General features: G+C 42.2%; 1 protein-coding gene across 1 annotated transcript in view; it reads left to right on the top strand.

Annotated features, from left to right (window-relative positions):
- Nucleotides 1-1,481: 1,481 nt before the first annotated feature.
- LOC117508767 (tyrosine-protein kinase receptor UFO) overlaps nt 1,482-17,291 on the top strand; it is a 111,410-nt gene continuing 95,600 nt past the window's right edge. The window contains exon 1 of the mRNA XM_034168597.1: nt 1,482-1,885. Within this exon, the coding sequence (XP_034024488.1) occupies nt 1,768-1,885 (118 nt within the window). The 5' untranslated portion in view covers nt 1,482-1,767. The remainder of the gene's footprint in view (nt 1,886-17,291) is intronic.

Below are 17,291 nucleotides of genomic sequence, written 5' to 3'. Positions count from 1 at the left end.
GTCAGATGTGGGTGCGGCTGCACCCAGCAACACGTAGGGTGGAAACACCACCTCCACCTCTAGTCACAAACAATACTGCAGTGTAGGGTACTTATCTAATATGAATCTTAGTTCAGTCTTCAGCTGTCTTAAGCACAAGCAAAAAGGTTATTCCTCAGAAATGAGATGACTGGCTGAGTGCGTTACCTTCCTGGTAGAACGATATCTCGGCAATGAGATGGACATGCCGTCCAGCTGATATACCCCTCAGCTGATGGATGTCAGCTGTTGCAGGTGATGGGTGACGGCTGTCACCTGGGCTGCTCCTGTGAGGCGGCAGCGCCCTCTGGTGCCTGGAGCCCGCACTCCAGGCGGGGCGCCCTCTGGTGGTGGTGGGCCAGCAGTACCTCCTCTTCAGCGGCCCACACAACACTCGTAGTACCATATCACCCCAATAGAGCACTTCGCTCTCAGACTGCAGGCTTACTTGTAGTTCCTAGGGTTTGTAAGAGTAGAATGGGAGGCAGAGCCTTCAGCTTTCAGGCTCCTCTCCTGTGGAACCAGCTCCCAATTCAGATCAGGGAGACAGACACCCTCTCTACTTTTAAGATTAGGCTTAAAAACTTTCCTTTTTGCTAAAGCTTATAGTTAGGGCTGGATCAGGTGACCCTGAACCATCCCTTAGTTATGCTGCTATAGATGTAGACTGCTGGGGGGTTCCCATGATGCACTGTTTCTTTCTCTTTTTGCTCTGTATGCACCACTCTGCATTTAATCATTAGTGATTGATCTCTGCTCTCTTCCACAGCATGTCTTTTTCCTGGTTCTCTCCCTCAGCCCCAACCAGTCCCAGCAGAAGACTGCCCCTCCCTGAGCCTGGTTCTGCTGGAGGTTTCTTCCTGTTAAAAGGGAGTTTTTCCTTCCCACTGTAGCCAAGTGCTTGCTCACAGGGGGTCGTTTTGACCGTTGGGGTTTTACATAATTATTGTATGGCCTTACCTTACAATATAAAGCACCTTGGGGCAACTGTTTGTTGTGATTTGGCGCTATATAAAAAAAAAATGATTGATTGATTGATTGACATGTGCACGTGTGTGTGCAATGTGTGTGCTGGTGTCCCTGCGCTCTGGCTGCCTGTCTACTTACAGGCTGTCCACGGCTTGTCATAAACTCATAATACAATCTCGGTTATGGCCAGGTGATAAAGACAGAAAGTTCTGATTTATTGTTATAATGTCTTTAGTTCGTTTCTCTCAAACATGCTGTGATTTAAAAACATGAAGAGCCGCGCGCGCACTGACTGATTTCTAGTTTGGCCACTTTTTGAAGCGTCATTAAAAAGCCAGTTACGCGGAGAGGATCAGCAGGATTTCTCATCCTCTGAGAGGAGGGAGAGTCAACAGGAGGAGCTGGAGGAGGAGTGTGGAGGAATTTGAGTCCAGTCTGAAGGGGGAAGAAAAACGAAGGAGAATGTGTGTGTGTACTTGTGCGTGTGGGGGGAACCGGTGGGCAGGAGGAGACACACTGCGCTAAAAATAAACTCCGTCCGCCACCGCTCAAACTTTGAAGTCTGTGAAGGAAAAGTGGCTTCATCAGCGCGGATTTTCCTTTTTATCTTTTTACTTTTCCCCCTCCGGTGACTTTGTAAAGGAGAAGTGAACCGGATGCTCCTCTTTTCTTTGCGCTCCTCAGGACAAACTGGTCAGAGCGCGCGGCGCGTTCGGGTGCGCTGAGGAGCTCCGGAGACTTTTTATTTTTCTTTCTTTCTTCTTCTTCTTCCAACGTGTTATGAAGTATTTTTTCTTCTCCGTCCGAACCATGATGGGCTCGGGACCGGCAGCTCTGCTTCTTTGTGTGATCGTGTGCGCGAGGACTCGGAGCGCGGTGACAGGCAGCAGTCTGACAGGTGAGTGCGCGCAGCTCCGACCCGTTTAACCAGCTCGTTAGTGGTCTGATGAGAAAAACCACCGCAGCCAACGTTCGGTCTGTGAACGCAACACACACACACACACACACACACACACACACACGCACACACACACACACAAACGTTTAAAAGTGCTGCTCTGCAGCAGGAGTGTAACTTTCATTGTTTGTGCTGCTGATGCTTCTTATGTGGATGGAAAATAAATCACAGCTGTCAGACGTCCAGGATTCCCTTAAAATTCGGACATGTACTCCAAGACTGCATTCCTAATGAAGAGGATGAGTGAAAAGAACATTTATCCCATTTGGGAGTTTGTGCTCCTGCAGCCGTGGAGTCATGGAGTCCCAACAGGGGCCGCCACCTGTCAGCTGCTGGTGTTTGGACCCCTGTGTTTGACTGGAGGTGCACAGCGGCCCCAGCACTGACAGACACTTTGACACTCTACTGTCATTAATCCAAAAGTTTAGGTTCGCTTGCAGTGGCTGAGTCCCAAAGGGATGTGAGGAGGTGGGCGGCGGGGCCCAATGCCTTGGCTTGTGAGTCAGAGTCTGACTCAGGCAGTGATGGATGGGACAGGGGGCAAGAGCAGGGGAGAAAGAGTTGGAAGGGGAGGTGACAAAATGTGTAGTGATGAATCCAAAGAATGGAATGAAAAGGAGGCCAAATGAAGTAAAAAAAAAAATGGGGGGGGGGGGGGGGGGGCAGAGGCAGGGCAGTGAATGGATTATAGAGTGTTAAAAAGCCAAAAAAAAAAGATAAAGGGGTGAGGCAGAGGGGACCATAAATGGGTGGCCTGTGATGGGTATTTTTGGTATGTGCATGTCCACTGACATTTAACTTCTCAGCATTTTCGACAAGAGACAGAAGAGGAGGAGGAGGAGGAGGAGGAGGAGGGAGAATAAGTGGGGCCTCAGGGGAATTTGGGGAACAAAAGGGAGGAGATGGAGTAGTTAAGTGTGAATGAATCACTGAAGACAGCCCGACACACGTTTCCTCCTGTCTTATAAAATGATTACAACTCTGTTATTAGACCAAATCTGCACTATGAATCGGAGAACATGGGGCTGGTTTTATTTAATATCTTTGTTGGGGAAAAACACAAATGTGGGCCATGCAGGTTTCTAAAAGAAAGCAGCCCAGGCAGGAATGACTTTTAATGCCAAAGAGCACAAAGTTCAGCCAGGCGGCGATAAGCCCAGACGCACTGAACCTCCTGTTTGATTGCACTCTGCCACAACAAGCTTTTCAAACCCTCACCAGTGTTTGTGAGGGTGACATGCAAAGTCATTAAAAATCTGCATGGGACAAATGTTCAGAGAAGTAACAATGCAGTAACTGAAGTGCAGCCATTCAAATGGTCAATGTAGAAAGTTTATAAAAAGGCACTGTTGGTTTTTGACAGGGACTCGTGTTTCGTGGTGTTATGTTTGACGGCCCAAAAGTCACCTGAGAAAAACTGTCAGCTGTGCCTCAGCACTGACCGCATTCATCACATTGGTGTCCATCTTTGATATAAAGGTTAATTTCTGTGGAGTATTAGCTGATTTTTATATCAACTGCGTGGTACTGTACGTGTCATGTGTGCACGGTTTGTGGTTAATGCAAGAGTCTGTATGCAATATGCCCCTCTGAGTGAATGAGGCCTTAGTGATTGTGCAAATAGTAGATTTTTTCAGCTGCTCTCTTGTTTTCACCAGGGGTCGCCACAGCAGATCTGCATGTTGACTTGGCACAAAGTCTATGCCAAATGCCCTTCTTGACACAATTCCATATTGTATGGAGACTAGGCAGGGGTGGAGTTTGAACCGAGAACCTTCTGCAGTGAAACCAAGTGCCCTTAACCACTTGGCCACCACCTCTGTCACCTTTGTGATTGCACACCTCTGTCAAAAACCAACAGACTATAATCACTAATATCTCATTATCACTGTTTCATCTGACTGTGCTGAAATCATCAACCTGCTCTGAGTTCAGCGACACCTCCATTGCTCTGTCTTTTCCTGTACATTTGTATTGTCGAGTGTGTTGGTAGCATGGCCCAAGCAGAGGGTCACCCCTTTGAGTTTGGTCTGCTTGAGGTTTCTTCCTCAAATCATCAGAGGGAGCTTTTCCTCACCACTGTCACCTGTGTGCTTGGTCTAGGGGTTGGTAAGGTTTGACCTTACTTGTACTAGGGGAGCCATGACCACTACCTTTGCCAGAAAATATGATCTGGATCAAATTCAAAATAAATTCTAGTGCATTATCCATCTGCAGCCCTGCGATAGACTGGCGTCCTATCCAGGGTGTACCCTGCCTCATGCTCTATGAGTGCTGGGGTAGGCTCTAGAGCCCCCGTGACCCTTAATTGGAGTAAGCAGGTATTGAAAATGGATGGATGGATACCCCTCCACAAGGTAACATGGTGGTTTAGAGGTTCGCATTGTTGCTTCACAGTGAGGAGGCCCCCCAGGTTCACTTCTGACCTGGTCCTTTCCATGTGGAGTTTGCATTTTCTCCCCATGCGCTTCCGCGTGTTCCCTCCTGGTGCTCAGACTTGCTCCCAGTCCCAAAGACATGCAGTTTAGGTGAGCTGGAAACTTTAAATTGACGACATGTAAATATGTTTGTTTGTCTATATTTGTTGGCCCTGCAATGGACTGGTGGCTGGTCTAGGGTGTAGTCTGTCTCTCGCCCAGTGACCACTGGGATAGACTCCAGCATCCCCCTTGACCCTTAATTTTAATATAATATAATATAATTATTAAATGTTGCGACATGCAAACATTTTCTTGGATCTCAGTTCCAGAATATATTCAGGATCACAAATACTCATTTCCAAGAACATTATCCATCTGCTCAGCAAATTTCATTGAAATCCTTTATTTTTTGAGCTATCCAACTAACAGACAAGCAAATAAACAAACGGACAAATGCTGGTGAAAACATTCCCTCCTTGGTTGAGGTTATAATCCTGCCAACAAACAAATTACTCCTCCAAAGTCAAATCTTTTTCTGTCTGAGCTCAGTCACAACCATTTGGCTATGTTTAATTATACATGATTCAGTAGTTTTTGGACAATTGATCTCCATCACAGGTTGATGAATTATGTATATTTGGGTTGCAGTGGAGTCCTGTGGGTCACAGTGAAGGGGTCAAAGGTTAAAGGTTGGCCATGAAAGTGTTGAGGATGGTGAGCTGACAAGCTTGAGAAAGTTCTTGTACACATCTTTCAGAGGAATGAGGTTTGGTTGTATCCATTTGTATCACATTTGATGTCTAGCTGATCATTTGTTTGCTTTTGGGAAAAGAATCCTGTATGAATGTGTGTCTCTGGACTATGTTTGTGTTGTAATGGAAGCAGAGGCTGTGAACATGTTTTTCTGTACTATTCTTACAGTGCATACGGAAAGTATTCACACTGTTGCGCTTATTCCACATTTTGTTGTTACAGCCTCATTCCAAAAAGAATGAAATACATTTTTTCCTTAAAATTCTACAGACAATACCCCATAATGACAATGTGAATAAAAGTTTTGATTTTTTTTTTTGCAAATTGATTTAAAAAACAAAACAAAACAAAACAAAAACTAAGAAATCACTTGTACATAAGTATTGCCAGCCTTTGCTATGAAGCTCAAAATTGAGCTCAGGTGCATCCTTTTACTACTGATCATCTTTGAGATGTCACTACAGCTTAACTAGAGACCACCTGGGGTAAATTCAGATTGGACATGATTTGGAAAAGCACACACATGTCTACATATAAGGTCCCACAGTTGACAGTGTATGTCAGAGGACAAACCAAGCATGAAGTCAAAGGAATTGTCTGTAGACCTCTGAGACAGGATTGTCTCAAGGCACAAATCTAGGCAAGGGTACAGAAACATCACTGCTGTTTTGACAGTCCCAATGAGCAGAGTGGCCTCCATCATCCATAAATGGAAGACGTTCATATCCACCAGGACTCTTTTTGAGCTGGCCACCCGTCAAAACTGAGCAATCGAGCAAAATTTTCTGGTCTCATGAGACAAAGTTTGAACTCTTTGGTGTGAATGCCAGGCAACATCTTTGAAGGAAATCAGGCACCATCCCTACAGTGAAGCATGGTGGTGGCAGCATCATGCTGAGGGGATGTTTTATAGTGGCAGGAACTGGGAGACTAGTCAGGATTGAGTAAAAGATTAATGCAGCAATGTACAGACATATCCTGGATGAAAACCTGCTCAAGAGTGCTCTTGACCTCAGACTGGGGCACCAGTTCATTTTTCAGCAGGACAATGACCCAAAGCACACAGCCAAGATATCAAAGGAGTGGTTTCAGGACAACTCTGTGAATGTCCTTGAGTGGCCCAGCCAGAGCCCAGACCTGAATCTGATTGAACATCTCTGGAGAGATCTGAAAATGTCTGTGCACTGACGCTCCCCATCCACCCTGATGGAGCTTGAGAGGTGCTGCAAAGAGGAATGGACAAAACTGCCCAAAGACAGGTGCACCAAGCTTGTGACATCATATTCAAAAAGTCTTGAGGATGTAATTGCTGCAAAAGGTGCATCAACAAAGTATTGAGCAAAGGCTGTGAATACTTATGTAAACACGATTTTTTTTTTTAGGTTTCTTTAGTTTTTTATTTTTTGCAAAAATAAAAAAAAATCATGTTGTCATTATGGGGTGTTGTGAGTAAAATTTTAAGGGAAACATTGATTTGCTTTCTTTTGGAATAAAGCTGTAACATAAAATGTGGAAAACATGATGCACTGTACTTTATGAATACTTTACATTGCTGATGGAGGTCGTAAGAATAAGAGTGACAAAAATTTGCTCTCATCTTATTTATAGAGATCTTGTCAGGCTCTTACTTTAGATGTTAAACAGATGTATCTACATGTTGGCAGTGAGCTGCAGGCCTGTCACTGCTTTTGGAGAGAAATCATGAACATGTTTGGTGTTTTTGTTGAGCTGTGTGCTCTCTGACACTGTCGGTGCAGCTGAAGCAGCCGTCCTACAACAGCGAGCCTTTGTCCCACTTATCAGCTCTGACCTTCTCAGCACTGCTGCTTTATCAGTGAAGATAAGTGATTCAAACAAATCTGTGCAGCGGGATGAACTCAGAGGTTACCTGGTCCGATTATATCTTAGCTACGACAACATCAGACCTCTGCTGAAGACGTCAGGTTTCCAGCTGTGTTTGTTTATTTAGTTATCTCCAGGATTATTCAAAAACATATCCCAGGTGAATTTCTTCACACTTTGTGGAAATGTTTCAAACATAGAACCACTGGAAGTTTGCGGTTGTTCCAGCAGATTTAGGAAGTCCTTTATCTCCCAGCGGGGCTGTAGTAGGACTGGCTCTCCAGTCAGTTGACGTATTTCCTTGAAATTGCACAAACTGAATTCGTGAATTTAAAATTAAATGGAAACACATATTTGAAACAACAAAAACTCAACTATCGCAAAAAATGTTTTAATGTTTATATGAGGCACTTTTTCAGGCGATTTCTGCATTAACTGGAGTAAGTGGGTATGAAAAATGGATGGATGGAATAAAAACACTTTATTATTGCAGGTCATGTGATGTACACAAAGTATCACATGACATTCTAAAACAGGGGTGCCCAACCTTTTTTGAACCAAGATCTTGGTTCAAAAACAGTTGGTGGCGTCACTCTGTTATAACAGCACTTTATCCTGTCAATGAGGCCAGATTTTTTTTTTTTTTTTATGCGATTGACTGGAATCTACAACACAGTACATGTAGATAAGAGACAGAGAGCTTGATAGACTTTACAAGAGATGGCGTTATGAAAATATTGGATAAAAAAACAACAAAACGGCAATATTTTGCAGTACTTACCATTGTGTCTCCATGACTCCTAGGTTAACAGTTCTCACAAGATCCTTGCTAGAATGACAGTTGTTATGAGAACACAGAACCCAGGAGACCCTTTCCATCAATAGAAATGCTGTCATTCTGCTATTCTGCTTTGTAGCAGGGGTGTCGTCGTGGTACACAGAAGTCACAGTTCGATTCACACTGCAGTCTAGAAATCACGGTTCAGTACGAGTTTGGTTTTTGAAAATTCTTCAAATCTTTATACAGTATCTGTAATCTATGAGCAGCAGAGAGCTGCTGTCAGTCACTTTAGCACTGTGAGACAAAGTGTAAATGTAACTTTTCTTTTTTCATTAAACATTTATGAATTGGATTACATCACTTGTCATTCATGTTGGGATATATTTACTGTGTAGTGCATTAATTGTTTTGTTTTTTGTTTATTTATATGTTGCGCGCCGTGCCAGACTGCCTTCAGTATTTTATCCGTTATAAGTTTATTTTATTTTTGTGCAAATGATGGTCTGTAAAAAATGTACACAATTTCATATATAAAACATCACCTTTTATCATAAGTTGATGGCGTTGTCTAAAGTCATATGTGGTTTGAACTCATCCGAGGGCAGTGATTCAACACAAATGCAGATCAGTACACTTTTTAAATAGAATGTAAATGAACCAATTTCATTTATGCTTCCAGAGTTTGTGGGTGGAATAATGTGGTCGTTTGCTTCAAATGGCTGGTTAGCTGTTCCCGCTGTTCTCCTCAGATGCAGCAGACTGAGAGGGCTCCCCCCACCGTCTTGCACAGAGCATGAAACTAGAGTGATACAGTCTGTGGACATAAACAGCACAGCTCGCTGAAATGTTGGTGGCTTATGGAAACAAATACGCATGTGTGTATAATCACACTGTATAGAGTTTCATTGTGTATTCTGTGTACAGTTTTGTGCACCAAACAATGGCATGTGTACTCTGCAGTTCAATACAAATACATGCATTGTGACACCCCTGGGGTCCAGGTATTAAAGTCAACCCAATCATAATTGTTTTGTTTATGCTGCTCAAACTGCAACAGGAGAGACAATGTGAACACAAGGAGAGCAGTGGAGTCACACCATCTCATTTCTCTTCATACTTAAATCCCTTACTCCACCTCTGACCTGACTCATGGAGGACAGTCTGAAACAGGGGCTCTTCAGGTACCTTCAGAAAAGTTTGGGTTCCATAGTTTCCAGCCACCCAGTCAACGATTTTCAATTCATTTTAAATCACTAGCAATAGTGTAATCTTCCCTCCTCTGCTGACATAAAAACATCTGTGGCGTTTATGGAACCTTACAGTAAGCACCCAAAAAGTCCTCGGAATGTGTTGCAGATTGGACACCACTTTGCAAGTGATGAGCATCTGCAGAAAGTTTTGGCTGCAGAAACATTTACATGGCTAACTGGCACTGATATTTTCCAATCTAAAAATGTATTAAATTATTGCACAACCTAAAGATCTGATCAGATCCATCCTGATTCTGAATAATCATTCTGATTCAAATTTGACTTTTAGGTTCAATGTCAGTGTCAGTCCTGTGAAAACATTTGCCCATATTGTGTGAATGTCTATTGAAAGCATTTTGCAGAATTTAGTCATTAACAGGATGAACTCATTCATGACATTTGTAAACATGGAATCAGAGACAGTTTGACACTTTTGTACAGTGTGACTTATGTGACTAAATAATAACTGGAGCAGTTGTTGATTGTTTCTGTTCTTTGGCCATTCCAAAAATTGTGTCACAAGTTCAGTGTGAATCCAGCATTGTGTTGCATCCACTGTAACAGTGTAACATTTTATTAAAGGAATGACCTTGGTCTGGATCTGCAGAGTTACTGTCATAAATTTGTTTATGTAATGATGCACAATCCAAACCCTAAAACCTGATAAGTTAGTCCAAATAAAATATTTCTAATCTCACTGATTAAATCAAAACCATTACAATATTTAGTTTATTTCACTAAAATAAATTTGAGAGATTAATGTTGAAAAACGTAATAAATTAATGCTAAAAAATCTTAATGATTTTTATATATTGTATTCATTAGAAATAGTCAATCATCATAGAGCCGATATCTCAGTGGGGCTGAACATGGCCTACCAATGTGTGGATCTGGGTTCCATTCCCAGTCATGCTACATGTCTGTTTCCTTGGAAAAGACATTTAATCTGCATTGTCAGTCCACTCAGCTGTAATTGAGTACTGGCCTTGACCGGGCAAGTAACCAGTGTCAGACTGGAGCCCCATACACTCTGTAAACCTAAACAAGTTAAAAAAAAAAAGTAACTTTTTACCTTGAAGTTTTTAAGTTGATTTATGTAAAATTCATAGTTTTCTTAAATATTTTACATCTTACACTCATACACTCATCTTCAACCGCTTAGTCCAATCAAGGGTCGTGGGGGGCTGAAGCCTATCCCAGCAGTCATAGAGTGCGAGGCAGGGTACACCCAGGACTGGACGCCAGTCTGTCGCAGGGCCACAAACAGACAAACAAAGACAGTCACACCCACTTGCACACCTATGGATAATTTAAAGATTCCAATCCACCTAACCCGCATGTCTTTGGATGTGGGAGGAAACCGGAGCACCCTATTTATATCTTATATTTATACCTATTTTATACCTTATCATATCTTAAATATTTGAAATACTGTATGTGTAGCCAGTACATTCTGAGTGCCAGTCCCAAGCCTGGACAAATGAGTAAGGTTGTGTCAGGAAGGGTATCCAGTGCAAAAAAAAAAAAAAAAAAAAAGGCAAGGGAAGAAAAAGAAATGAAAATTCTATACCGGATTGGTCAAGACCTGAGTTAACAATGACTACCACCATTCCCATTGCTCAGTAGGGTATCGGCAGAAATTATGCTACTGCTAAGCGAAGAGGATGATGAGAAGAACATGTCCAGTGACAGTGACAGAGGAGGATGGTTAGAATTGTGGAAGTGAGAATCAGGACTTTGAATATTAGCAGTATGACTGGCAAAGGGAGAAAGTTGGCTGATATGATGGAGAAGAAAAAGACAGACATACTGTGCAAGAAACCAAGTGGAAGAGAAGTAAAACCAGAAGCATTGGAGGTGGTGTGAAGTTATTGTATCAAGGTATGGATGGGAGGAGAAATGGTGTTGGGGTTATTTTAAAGGAAGAGTATGTTGAGAGTGTGTTGGAGGTTAAGTGAGTGTCTGACAGGGTCATGAGTGTGAAGTTGGAAATTAAAAGAGTAATGATGAATATCATCAGTGCATATGCCCCACAGGTAGATTGCAAAATGAAGGAGAAAGAAGATTTCTGGAGCGAGTTAAATGTGGTGATGGAGAGTGTGCCCAAGCATGAAAGAGTGGTGATAGGAGCGGACTTCAATGGGCATGTTGGTGAAGGGAACAGAGTTGATGAGGAAGTAATGGGTAGATATGGTATCAAGGACAAGAATGTGGAAGGGCAGATGTTAGCTGATTTTGAAAAAAGGATGGAAATGACTGTGGTGAACACCTGCTTTAAGAAAAGAGAGGAGCACAGGGCAACATATAAGAGTGGAGGAAGGTGCACCCAGGTGGACTACATCCTTTCTAGGGGATGCGACCTAAGCTAGTTAGCACAAGACTTAATTTCAATGCTGTCGGAATGTCTTTTCACCCATTTTCAAACCAGTGAAAATGTGGCTACTTTATCAGCGTGTCACAAAATGCAAATTTCTTTCATTAAATGGGTGATTTGTTCAGTTGAATCTTTAAACAGGGGTGACATCAGCTCCGATTTTACACCGACTCCTGTTTCGTGCGCAATTCAGCCACATTCGTACTATGTGTGAAGGGGCCCTTACCGGCTGTCTGGATTTAAACTGAAGAAAGTGGATGCTCATACGTACACCCTGAGATCTGTCAGTGATGACTGTGGGTATTCTGACAATAAATCAAATCAAATCAAATCAATTTTATTTACATAGCACCAAATCACAACAACAGTTGCCCCAAGGCGCTTTATATTGCAAGGCAAAAGCCATACAATAATCACAGAAAAACCCCAATGGTCAAAACGACCCCCTATGAGCAAGCACTTGGCGACAGTGGGAAGGAAAAACTCCCTTTTAACAGGAAGAAACCTCCAGCAGAACCAGGCTCAGGGAGGGGCAGTCTTCTGCTGGGACTGGTTGGGGTTGAGGGGAGAGAATCAGGAAAAAGACATGCTGTGGAAGAGAGCAGAGATCAATCACTAATGATTAAATGCAGAGTGGTGCATACAGAGCAAAAAGAGAAAGAAACACTCAGTGCATCATGGGAAACCCCCCAGCAGTCTAAGTCTATAGCAGCATAACTAAGGGATGGTTCAGGCTCACCTGATCCAGCCCTAACTATAAGCTTTAGCAAAAAGGAAAGTTTTAAGCCTAATCTTAAAAGTAGAGAGGGTGTCTGTCTCCCGGATTTGAATTGAGAGCTGGTTCCACAGGAGAGGAGCCTGAAAGCTGAAGGCTCTACCTCCCATTCTACTCTTACAAACCCTAGGAACTACAAGTAAGCCTGCAGTCTGAGAGCGAAGCGCTCTATTGGGGTGATATGGTACTATGAGGTCCCTAAGATAAGATGGGACCTGATTATTCAAAACCTTATAAGTAAGAAGAAGAATTTTAAATTCTATTCTAGAATTAACAGGAAGCCGATGAAGAGAGGCCAATATGGGTGAGATATGCTCTCTCCTTCTAGTCCCTGTCAGTACTCTAGCTGCAGCATTTTGAATTAACTGAAGGCTTTTCAGGGAACTTTTAGGACAACCTGATAATAATGAATTACAATAGTCCAGCCTAGAGGAAATAAATGCATGAATTAGTTTTTCAGCATCACTCTGAGACAAGACCTTTCTAATTTTAGAGATATTGCGCAAATGCAAAAAAGCAGTCCTACATATTTGTTTAATATGCGCATTGAATGACATATCCTGATCAAAAATGACTCCAAGATTTCTCACAGTATTACTAGAGGTCAGGGTAATGCCATCCAGAGTAAGGATCTGGTTAGACACCATGTTTCTAAGGTTTGTGGGGCCAAGTACAATAACTTCAGTTTTATCTGAGTTTAAAAGCAGGAAATTAGAGGTCATCCATGCCTTTATGTCTGTAAGGCAATCCTGCAGTTTAGCTAATTGGTGTGTGTCCTCTGGCTTCATGGATAGATAAAGCTAGGGATCATCTGCGTAACAATGAAAATTTAAGCAATGCTGTCTAATAATACTGCCTAAGGGAAACATGTATAAAGTGAATAAAATTGGTCAAAGCACAGAACCTTGTGGAACTCCATAATTAACCTTAGTCTGTGAAGAAGATTCCCCATTTACATGAACAAATTGTAATCTATTAGATAAATATGATTCAAACCACTGCAGTGCAGTGCCTTTAATACCTATGGCATGCTCTAATCTCTGTAATAGAATTTTATGGTCAACAGTATCAAAAGCAGCACTGAGGTCTAACAGAACAAGCACAGAGATGAGTCCACTGTCTGAGGCCATAAGAAGATCATTTGTAACCTTCACTAATGCTGTTTCTGTACTATGATGAATTCTAAACCCTGTCTGAAACTCTTCTAATAGACCATTCCTCTGCAGATGATCAGTTAGCTGTTTTACAACTACCCTTTCAAGAATTTTTGAGAGAAAAGGAAGGTTGGATATTGGCCTATAATTAGCTAAGATAGCTGGGACAAGTGATGGCTTTTTAAGTAATGGTTTAATTACTGCCACCTTAAAAGCCTGTGGTACATAGCCAACTAATAAAGATAGATTGATCATATTTAAGATTGAAGCATTAATTAATGGTAGGGCTTCCTTGAGCAGCCTGGTAGGAATGGGGTCTAATAGACATGTTGATGGTTTGGATGAAGTAACTAATGAAAATAACTCAGACAGAACAATCGGAGAGAAAGAGTCTAACCAAATACAGGCATCACTGAAAGCAGCCAAAGATAACGATATGTCTTTGGGATGGTTATGAGTAATTTTTTCTCTAATAGTTAAAATTTTATTAGCAAAGAAAGTCATGAAGTCATTACTAGTTAAAGTTAAAGGAATACTCAGCTCAATAGAGCTCTGACTCTTTGTCAGCCTGGCTACAGTGCTGAAAAGAAACCTGGGGTTGTTCTTATTTTCTTCAATTAGTGATGAGTAGTAAGATGTCCTAGCTTTACGGAGGGCTTTTTATAGAGCAACAGACTCTTTTTCCAGGCTAAGTGAAGATCTTCTAAATTAGTGAGACACCATTTCCTCTCCAACTTACGGGTTATCTGCATTAAGCTGCGAGTTTGTGAGTTATACCACGGAGTCAGGCACTTCTGATTTAAGGCTCTCTTTTTCAGAGGAGGTACAGCATCCAAAGTTGTCTTCAATGAGGATGTAAAACTATTGACGAGATACTCTATCTCACTCACAGAGTTTAGGTAGCTACTCTGCACTGTGTTGGTATATGGCATTAGAGAACATAAGAAGGAATCATATCCTTAAACCTAGTTACAGCACTTTCTGAAAGACTTCTAGTGTAATGAAACTTATTCCCCACTGCTGGGTAGTCCATCAGAGTAAATGTAAATGTTATTAAGAAATGATCAGACAGAATGGAGTTTTCAGGGAATACTGTTAAGTCTTCAATTTCCATACCATAAATCAGAACAAGATCTAAGATATGATTAAAGTGGTGGGTGGACTCATTTACATTTTGAGCAAAGCCAATTGAGTCTAATAATAGATTAAATGCAGTGTTGAGGCTGTCATTCTCAGCATCTTGTGGATGTTAAAATCGCCCACTATAATTATCTTATCTGAGCTAAGCACTAAGTCAGACAAAAGGTCTGAAAATTCACAGAAAAACTCACAGTAACGACCAGGTGGACGATAGATAATAACAAATAAAAATGGTTTTTGGGACTTCCAATTTGGATGGACAAGACTAAGAGTCAAGCTTTCAAATGAATTAAAGCTCTGTCTGGGTTTTGGATTAATTAATAAGCTAGAATGGAAGATTGCTGCTAATCCTCCACCTCGGCCTGTGCTACGAGCGTTCTGGCAGTTAGTGTGACTCGGGGGTGTTGACTCATTTAAACTAACATATTCATCCTGCTGTAACCAGGTTTCTGTAAGGCAGAATAAATCAATATGTTGATCAATTATTATATCATTTACTAACAGGGACTTAGAAGAGAGAGACCTAATGTTTAATAGACCACATTTAACTGTTTTAGTCTGTGGTGCAGTTGAAGGTGCTATATTATTTTTTCTTTTTGAATTTTTATGCTTAAATAGATTTTTACTGGTTATTGGTGGTCTGGCAGCAGGCACCGTCTCTACGGGGATGGGGTAATGAGGGGACGGCAGGGGGAGAGAAGCTGCAGAGAGGTGTGTAAGACTACAACTCTACTTCCTGGTCCCAACCCTGGATAGTCACCATTTGGAGGATTTAAGAAAACTGGCCAGATTTCTAGAAATGAGAGCTGCTCCATCCAAAGTGGGATGGATGCCGTCTCTCCTAACAAGACCAGGTTTTCCCCAGAAGCGTTGCCAATTATCTATGAAGCCCACCTCATTTTTTGGACATCACTCAGACAGCCAGCAATTCAAGGAGAACATGCGGCTAAACATGTTACTCTCGGTCCGATTGGGGAGGGGCCCAGAGAAAACTACAGAGTCCGACATTGTTTTTGCAAAGTTACACACCGATTCAATGTTAATTTTAGTGACCTCCGATTGGTGTAACCGGGTGTCATTACTGCCAACGTGAATTACAATCTTACCAAATTTACACTTAGCCTTAGCCAGCAGTTTCAAATTTCCTTCAATGTCGCCTGCTCTGGCCCCCGGAAGACAACTGACTATGGTTGCTGGTGTCACTAACTTCACATTTCTCAAAACAGAGTCGCCAATAACCAGAGTTTGATCCTCGGCGGGTGTGTCGCTGAGTGGGGAAAAACGGTTAGAAATGTGAACTGGTTGGCGGTGTACACGGGGCTTCTGTTTAGGGCTACGCTTCCTCCTCACAGTCACCCAGTCGGCCTGCTTTCCCGGCTGCTCGGGATCTGCTGGAAGGGAACTAACGGCGGCTAAGCTACCGTGGTCCGCACCAACTACAGGGGCCTGGCTAGCTGTAGAATTTTCCATGGTGCGGAGCCGAGTCTCCAATTCGCCCAGCCTGGCCTCCAAAGCTACGAATAAGCTACACTTATTACAAGTACCATTACTGCTAAAGGAGGCCGAGGAATAACTAAACATTTCACACCCAGAGCAGAAAAGTGCGGGAGACACAGGAGAAGCCGCCATGCTAAATCGGCTAAGAGCTAGTAGCTGCGCTAAGCTAGCGGATTCCTAAAAACACACAAAGTGCTGCTTTTGATACTGTTGACCATAAAATTTTATTACAGAGATTAGAGCATGCCATAGGTATTAAAGGCACTGCGCTGCGGTGGTTTGAATCATATTTGTCTAATAGATTACAATTTGTTCATGTAAATGGGGAATCTTCTTCACAGACTAAAGTTAATTATGGAGTTCCACAAGGTTCTGTGCTAGGACCAATTTTATTCACTTTATACATGCTTCCCTTAGGCAGTATTATTAGACGGTATTGTTTAAATTTTCATTGTTACGCAGATGATACCCAGCTTTATCTATCCATGAAGCCAGAGGACACACACCAATTAGCTAAACTGCAGGATTGTCTTACAGACATAAAGACATGGATGACCTCTAATTTCCTGCTTTTAAACTCAGATAAAACTGAAGTTATTGTACTTGGCCCCACAAATCTTAGAAACATGGTGTCTAACCAGATCCTTACTCTGGATGGCATTACCCTGACCTCTAGTAATACTGTGAGAAATCTTGGAGTCATTTTTGATCAGGATATGTCATTCAAAGCGCATATTAAACAAATATGTAGGACTGCTTTTTTGCATTTACGCAATATCTCTAAAATTAGAAAGGTCTTGTCTCAGAGTGATGCTGAAAAACTAATTCATGCATTTATTTCCTCTAGGCTGGACTATTGTAATTCATTATTATCAGGTTGTCCTAAAAGTTCCCTAAAAAGCCTTCAGTTAATTCAAAATGCTGCAGCTAGAGTACTAATGGGGACTAGAAGGAGAGAGCATATCTCACCCATATTGGCCTCTCTTCATTGGCTTCCAGCCATCGCCCATCTTTGTACTCCTCATAGAAGCTGTGTGATGACGTGCGCAATGTGACTGTCTAATCGGATTGGTTCACCGTCACATGGTTTTCCAAAATCCAATCGGAGGGCAGATTTACCTCACGTGAAAAGCCAAAGATCGTTTTCAGGAGTGATATGTTACTAGTTGGACCGTTTGAATAGCCCCCTGGGTGCTCCAATGAGTACATACTATTCATCTCCATGCGCCCTGCGCCATTACGCACAGCAGTCAGTGAAGCAGATGGAGAGCCTCTGATGACAATCTCACGTGCTCAAACAAAGAGTGTGTAACTATCAGGATTGCTCCACTAGTTTGCATGTGAATGTTACTGGATAATT

This window comes from Thalassophryne amazonica, chromosome 4 (genome assembly GCF_902500255.1).
Source record: "Thalassophryne amazonica chromosome 4, fThaAma1.1, whole genome shotgun sequence".
Taxonomy (NCBI): domain Eukaryota; kingdom Metazoa; phylum Chordata; class Actinopteri; order Batrachoidiformes; family Batrachoididae; genus Thalassophryne; species Thalassophryne amazonica.
Note: the sequence above shows the minus strand (reverse complement) of the source record. Positions and strands in the feature narration are given on the sequence as shown.